The 8,030-nt window shown below is 45.3% G+C and overlaps 1 protein-coding gene across 1 annotated transcript in view; it reads left to right on the top strand.

Annotated features, from left to right (window-relative positions):
• LOC106579751 (procollagen-lysine,2-oxoglutarate 5-dioxygenase 2) overlaps nucleotides 1-7,248 on the top strand; it is a 128,109-nt gene extending 120,861 nt beyond the window's left edge. The window contains exons 19-20 of the mRNA XM_045702853.1: nucleotides 3,830-3,955; nucleotides 6,223-7,248. Of these exons, the coding sequence (XP_045558809.1) occupies nucleotides 3,830-3,955; nucleotides 6,223-6,378 (282 nt within the window). The 3' untranslated portion in view covers nucleotides 6,379-7,248. The remainder of the gene's footprint in view (nucleotides 1-3,829; nucleotides 3,956-6,222) is intronic.
• Nucleotides 7,249-8,030: the final 782 nt, after the last annotated feature.

Below are 8,030 nucleotides of genomic sequence, written 5' to 3'. Positions count from 1 at the left end.
AGTTACAGGAAGAATGTGGAAGAAAGACAGAGAATAACCTGTATTGGATGTTGCATGAATGGTTACGTCAACCCTCCTGTTATGTCAACCCTCCTGTTACTTCAACCCTCCTGTTACTTCAACCCTCCTGTTACGTCAACCCTCCTGTTACATCAACCCTCCTGTTACTTCAACCCTCCTGTTACTTCAACCCTCCTGTTACTTCAACCCTCCTGTTACTTCAACCCTCCTGTTACTTCAACCCTCCTGTTACTTCAACCATTCTGTTATGTCAACCCTCCTGTTACTTCAACCCTCCTGTTACTTCAACCCTCCTGTTACTTCAACCATTCTGTTATGTCAACCCTCCTGTTACTTCAACCCTCCTGTTACTTCAACCCTCCTGTTACTTCAACCCTCCTGTTACTTCAACCCTCCTGTTACTTCAACCCTCCTGTTACTTCAACCCTCCTGTTACTTCAACCCTCCTGTTACTTCAACCATTCTGTTATGTCAACCCTCCTGTTACTTCAACCCTCCTGTTACTTCAACCCTCCTGTATGTCAACCCTCCTGTTACTTCAACCCTCCTGTTACTTCAACCCTCCTGTTACTTCAACCATTCTGTTACTTCAACCCTCCTGCTACTTCAACCATTCTGTTAAGTCAACCCTCCTGTTATGATAATCCTCCTGTTATGTCAACCCTCCTGTTATGTCAACCCTCCTGTTACTTCAACCCTCCTGTTACGTCAACCCTCCTCCATAGTGCATGACAGAGTTCTTCAGTATATTTATTCGCAATTATCCAACATTCCATTAAGAAATCCCCTCCAGATCTTTTGTACGATGCGTCACTGATTTATAAGTTGAGCAGCAGATAACGACAAAGAGCTGGTGAAAGACATCAAAAACGGTTTCCAGTCAAACTCCTCGTTAAGGCCAAGAGGAGACATTGTGTTCAGCCCTGTGGATCCAAAATGATTCCCTTTGAAGAAGTTTCCTCTCAATGTCCCCTCCCCTGCAGAACATCTTGACCGTTTCTAGTCCAATCAGAGAACTAATAGGATGTCCAGCTTGTACAGAATGAGCAGCCACCGGATTTTTTTGTCTCACCTGTCTCATATACTGCTCAAAAAAATAAAGGGAACACTTAAACAACACATCCTAGATCTGAATGAAAGAAATAATCTTATTAAATACTTTTTTCTTTACATAGTTGAATGTGCTGACAACAAAATCACACAAAAATAATCAATGGAAATCCAATTTATCAACCCATGGAGGTCTGGATTTGGAGTCACACTCAAAATTAAAGTGGAAAACCACACTGCAGGCTGATCCAACTTTGATGTAATGTCCTTAAAACAAGTCAAAATGAGGCTCAGTAGTGTGTGTGGCCTCCACGTGCCTGTATGACCTCCCTACAATGCCTGGGCATGCTCCTGATGAGGTGGCGGATGGTCTCCTGAGGGATCTCCTCCCAGACCTGGACTAAAGCATCCGCCAACTCCTGGACAGTCTGTGGTGCAACGTGGCGTTGGTGGATGGGGAACGGGCGGGCCAGTCCATAGCATCAATGCCTTCCTCTTGCAGGAACTGCTGACACACTCCAGCCACATGAGGTCTAGCATTGTCTTGCATTAGGAGGAACCCAGGGCCAACCGCACCAGCATATGGTCTCACAAGGGGTCTGAGGATCTCATCTCGATACCTAATGGCAGTCAGGCTACCTCTGGCGAGCACATGGAGGGCTGTGCGGCCCCCAAAGAAATGCCACCCCACACCATGACTGACCCACCGCCAAACCGGTCATGCTGGAGGATGTTGCAGGCAGCAGAACGTTCTCCACGGCGTCTCCAGACTCTGTCACATCTGTCACGTGCTCAGTGTGAACCTGCTTTCATCTGTGAAGAGCACAGGGAGACAGTGGCGAATTTGCCAATCTTGGTGTTCTCTGGCAAATGCCAAACATCCTGCACGGTGTTGGGCTGTAAGCACAACCCCCACCTGTGGACGTCGGGCCCTCATACCACCCTCATGGAGTCTGTTTCTGACCGTTTGAGCAGACACATGCACATTTGTGGCCTGCTGGAGGTCATTTTGCAGGGCTCTGGCAGTGCTTATCCTGCTCCTCCTTGCACAAAGGCGGAGGTAGCGGTCCTGCTGCTGGGTTGTTGCCCTCCTACGGCCTCCTCCACGTCTCCTGATGTACTGGCCTGTCTCCTGGTAGCGCCTCCATGCTCTGGACACTACGCTGACAGACACAGCAAACCTTCTTGCCACAGCTCGCATTGATGTGCCATCCTGGATGAGCTGCACTACCTGAGCCACTTGTGTGGGTTGTAGACTCCGTCTCATGCTACCACTAGAGTGAAAGCACCGCCAGCATTCAAAAGTGACCAAAACATCAGCCAGGAAGCATAGGAACTGAGAAGTGGTCTGTGGTCCCCACCTTCAGAACCACTCCTTTATTGGGGGTGTCTTGCTAATTGCCTATAATTTCCACCTGTTGTCTATTCCATTTGCACAACTGCATGTGAAATTTATTGTCAATCAGTGTTGCTTCCTAAGTGGACAGTTTGAGTTCACAGAAGTGTGATTGACTTAGAGTTACATTGTGTTGTTTAAGTGTTCCCTTTATTTTTTTGAGCAGTGTATATTGCAGTTTTGTCATACAACCCAATGTCACAGATGTCTCAAGTTTTGAGGGAGCATGTAATTGACATGCTTACAACAGGAATGTCCACCAGAGCTGTTGCCAGATCATTTATTGTTCATTTCTCTACCATAAGCCGCCTCAAAAGTTGTTTTAGATCATTTGGCAGTACATCCAATCGGCCTCACAACCGCAGACCATGTGTAACCACACCAGTCCAGGGCCTCCACATCCAGATTGTTCACCTGCGGGATGGTCTGAGACGAGCCACCCGGACAGCTGATGAAACTGTGGGTTTGTACAACCAAAGAATTTCTGCACAAACTATCAGAAACCGTCTGAGGGAAGCTCATCCACGTGCTCGTCGTCCTCGCCAGGGTCTTGATCTGACTGCAGTTTGGCGTCGTAACCGACTTCAGTGGGCCAAATGCTCACCTTCGATGACCACTGGCACGCTGGAGAAGTCTGCTCTTCACGGATGAATCCCGGTTTCAACTGTACCGGGCAGATGGCAGGCATGTGGGCAAGTGATTTGCTGATTTTTAACGTTGTGAACAGAGTGCCCCATGGTGGCGGTGGGGTTATGGTATTGGGCAGGCAGAAGCTACGGACAACGAACACAATTTAATTTTATCAATGGCAGTTTGAATGTACAGAGATACGTGGTGAGATCCTGAGGCCCATTGTCGTGCCATTCATCCGCCGCCATCACCTCATGTTTCAGCATGATAATGCACGGCTCCATGTCGCATGGATCTGTACACAATTCCTGGAAGCTGAAAATGTCCCAGTTCTTCCATGGCCTGCATACTCACCAGACATGTCACCCATTGAGCATGTTTGGGATGCTCTGGATCGACGTGTACGACAGAGTGTTCCAGTTCCCCGCCAATATCCAGCGACTTCACACAGCCATTGAAGAGGAGTTGGGGACAACATTCCACAGGTCACAATCAACAGCCTGATCAACTCTGTGTGAAGGAGATGTGTCTCGCTGCATGAGGCAAATGATGGTCACACCAGATCTATGACCAACAAACAAACAAATGCATATCTGTATTCCCAGTCATGTGAAAGCCATAGATTAGGGCCTAGAAATTATTTAAATTGACTGGTTTTGTTATATGAAATTGTTGCATGTTGCGTTGATATTTTTGTTCAGTATAAATGTGTGATATGAGCTGTTCTCACAGGGCTATGCAGTGATGAACTTTGTAGTGAAGTACACTCCTGGCAGGCAGGCATACCTGAGACCCCATCATGACTCCTCCACATTCACCATCAACGTTGCGCTCAACAGCAAAGGAACTGACTTCCAGGTAAGACATTGTAGTGAATCTATAAACAGGAACTGACTTCCAGGTAAGACATTGTAGTGAATCTATAAACAGGAACTGACTTCCAGGTAAGACATTGTAGTGAATCTATAAACAGGAACTGACTTCCAGGTAAGACATTGTACTGTATCTCAACACAAACGTGCCGCCCCCTCCCTATACACCTCCCTATACCGTAGCTTACTGTAGAGAACACAGTAATGACAGTACTCAGTAACACAGAGATTGATCAAAATACCCCCTTGGTGTAAAGTACTTTGATGTAAAAAATTAAAGTACTACTTTAATACATTCCTGAATAAAATAATGTACTTTTTACTCCATACATTTTCCTTGACACCCAAAAGTTACATTTTGAATGCTTAGCAACATAGGGAAATGGTCAAATTCACGCACTTATCAAGAGAACATCCCTGGTCATCCCTACTGCCTCTGATCTGGAGGACTCACTAAACAGAGAACATCCCTGGTCGTCCCTACTGCCTCTGATCTGGAGGACTCACTAAACAGAGAACATCCCTGGTCGTCCCTACTACCTCTGATCTGGAGGACTCACTAAACAGAGAACATCCCTGGTCATCCCTACTGCCTCTGATCTGGAGGACTCGCTAAACAGAGAACATCCCTGGTCATCCCTACTGCCTCTGATCTGGAGGACTCACTAAACAGAGAACATCCCTGGTCATCCCTACTGCCTCTGATCTGGAGGACTCACTAAACAGAGAACATCCCTGGTCATCACTACTGCCTCTGATCTGGAGGACTCACTAAACAGAGAACATCCCTGGTCATCCCTACTGCCTCTGATCTGGAGGACTCACTAAACAGAGAACATCCCTGGTCCTCCCTACTGCCTCTGATCTTTAGGACTCACTAAACAGAGAACATCCCTGGTCCTCCCTACTGCCTCTGACCTGGAGGACTCACTAAACAGAGAACATCCCTGGTCCTCCCTACTGCCTCTGATCTGGAGGACTCACTAAACAGAGAACATCCCTGGTCGTCCCTACTGCCTCTGATCTTTAGGACTCACTAAACAGAGAACATCCCTGGTCATCCCTACTGCCTCTGATCTGGTGGACTCACTAAACAGAGAACATCCCTGGTCATCCCTACTGCCTCTGATCTGGAGGACTCACTAAACAGAGACCATCCCTGGTCATCCCTACTGCCTCTGATCTGGAGGACTCACTAAACAGAGAACATCCCTGGTCGTCCCTACTGCCTCTGATCTGGAGGACTCACTAAACAGAGAACATCTCTGGTCGTCCCTACTGCCTCTGATCTGGAGGACTCACTAAACAGAGAACATCCCTGGTCATCCCTACTGCCTCTGATCTGGAGGACTCACTAAACAGAGAACATCCCTGGTCATCCCTACTGCCTCTGATCTGGAGGACTCACTAAACAGAGAACATCCCTGGTCGTCCCTACTGCCTCTGATCTGGAGGACTCACTAAACAGAGAACATCTCTGGTCGTCCCTACTGCCTCTGATCTGGTGGACTCACTAAACAGAGAACATCCCTGGTCATCTCTACTGCCTCTGATCTGGTGGACTCACTAAACACAAATGCATCGTTTGTCAATTATGTCTGATTGTTGGAGTGTGACCCCTGGCTATCTGTACATTAAAAATAAAAAAATGGTGCTGTCTGCTTTGCTTAATATATGGAATTAAAAATTATGTATACTTAAGTATTTTTTTAGCAGTTACATTTACTTTTGATACTTAACTATATTTAAACCCAAATACTTTTAGATTTTTCTTTACTTTTACTCAAGTATGACAATTGGGTACTTTTTCTACCACTGCCCCCCCCCCCCTGTCTCCTCCCTCCTTTACTCTCTATCTCTCTCCCCCCCTTCTTTCTCTTTCTCTATATCTCTACTCTCCCTCTCTCTCTCGCTCCCCCCTTCTCTCTCTTTCTCTATATCTCTACTCTCCCTCTTTCTCTCGCTCCCCCCTTCTCTCTCTTTCTCTATATCTCTACTCTCCCTCTTTCTCTCGCTCCCCCCGCCCGCCCTCTCTCTTTCTCTATATCTCTACTCTCCCTTTTTCTCTCGCTCCTCCCGCCCTCTCTCTCTCTATATATCTCTACTCTCCCTCTTTCTCTCGCTCCCCCCTTCTCTCTCTCTCTATATATCTCTACTCTCCCTCTTTCTCTCGCTCCCCCCTTCTCTCTCTTTCTCTATATCTCTACTCTCCCTCTTTCTCTCGCTCCTCCCGCCCTCTCTCTCTCTCTCCAGGGTGGAGGTTGTCGGTTCCACAGGTATAACTGCTCTCTAGATTCTCCCAGGAAGGGGTGGAGCTTCATGCACCCAGGCCGTCTGACGCACCTCCACGAAGGCCTGCCCACCACCAACGGAACTCGCTACATCGCTGTCTCCTTCATCGACCCTTGAACTCTATACTACGCCAGCATAGGATTTGATCAGGTTTCATTTTGTTTTTGTTTTGTTTTTGTAATTTGATCTATTTTGTTTGTAATGATGAAGTGCCTTATGTTGTACTTTATATGTTTTACTGATGCCAGTTACTGTACAAATAAATAAATAAATAAATAGTTTTAAAAGACAAAGGAATTGTGGGTGATGTCATGCCAGAGTCAGACGATCCCCTTAATTTGAAACTCTCTGTCAAACAGAGTGTGGTGCCTTAAAGGGACGTGATTACTTGTAATCGCTGTCAGTCAGCGGTTTAGGTAAAAGCTTAATTCTTCATCTTCAAATCACTCATACTGTAATAATCATTATTTATTAGTCAGCAATCCAACCCATACTCTTAAGGAAACATCTATGTGTTAAGGATTAATGCCAACGGGCATTCCTGGCTTGTCTTAGCTGTTTTAATTCAATTACTTGTTTTGTATGTTTCACATAAAGTTGTCTAGTTTTGAAACCATTTTCCATGTTCTGTCTACACCTTTTTTGTTGTTGTAAACTTTGGGTTGCAGTTTGTTACCTGATGCTAATATGACTTACATGCCCAAGGAAAGATATTTTAATTTTGGTAACTTTGCACACTAGATAATAAAATATATGACATCAGAATTTAATATGAAATCTGAAATTCTAGTTCAATATTGTCAAAAATATTTTTACTTGACATGATTTTTACATCGCAGGACAATAAGTCGTTGATGGCGTTTCGTTCCTGAGATGTTTACGTTCTCTGAAAGTTGTTTGTGAATGAACTTTGAACTTCAGTTCAAAGTGTTTAACTTATTGTGAAATTGATGGAAATTGAATAAAATATGTAACAAAAAACATGAATAGCGATTTAATTTTTTATATATTTTTTTCACTTCCTTTCAACTGCATTTTGTTTGGAGAAATGATCCTGGATGACAGAGTACCCAATAGTCAACGGGAGATGTGGAAGTTCTAGCTACAAACAGCTAGTCTAGGGCACAGTGGTTGCAATGCCAGCATGGTGTGTGCAATGCCAGGGTTGGGGGTTCGATTCCCATGGGGGGGGCCAGTACAAAAAAAAAATGCATGAAACGAAATGTATGTATTCACTTACTGTAAGTCGCTCTGGATAAGAGCGTCTGCTAAAAGGACTAAAATGTTGTAGTTTCTCCTTCTGTTCGCTTGAAGCCATCCATCAGCCACCATTTAAATTATCTTTTTCTCTGCATTGCTAACAAGGAAAAGATTGCAATCTGTCGATGGAATTTAGACTCCCTCATCAGAAATGCCAATCTGTTCACCCTTATTGTGTTTAAAAAAAAGACTGTCTTAAGAACAGTTCACCCCTCTTATCACCCCTCCCCAATATACACGCACACACACACACACGTGTACCCGTGCAGAATCAATCACTGGCAGTGAAGAATGCATGACCCCAGTTTGGCTAGGGAGTGGTACTATGCTTCGTTGAGAGGTGGGTGGGGGTCTGTCCTGTCTCTGTGTTGATGTACAGTACAGTGTGAAGGTTCAGTACAGTGTAGAGTGAAGGTTCAGTACAGTGTGTAGAGTGAAGGTTCAGTACAGTGTGTAGAGTGAAGGTTCAGTACAGTGTGAAGGTTCAGTACAGTGTGTAGAGTGAAGGT

The sequence above is a fragment of the Salmo salar genome, chromosome ssa19, assembly GCF_905237065.1.
Source record: "Salmo salar chromosome ssa19, Ssal_v3.1, whole genome shotgun sequence".
NCBI classification, from domain to species: domain Eukaryota; kingdom Metazoa; phylum Chordata; class Actinopteri; order Salmoniformes; family Salmonidae; genus Salmo; species Salmo salar.
This window is presented reverse-complemented; position numbering and strand designations above follow the sequence as displayed.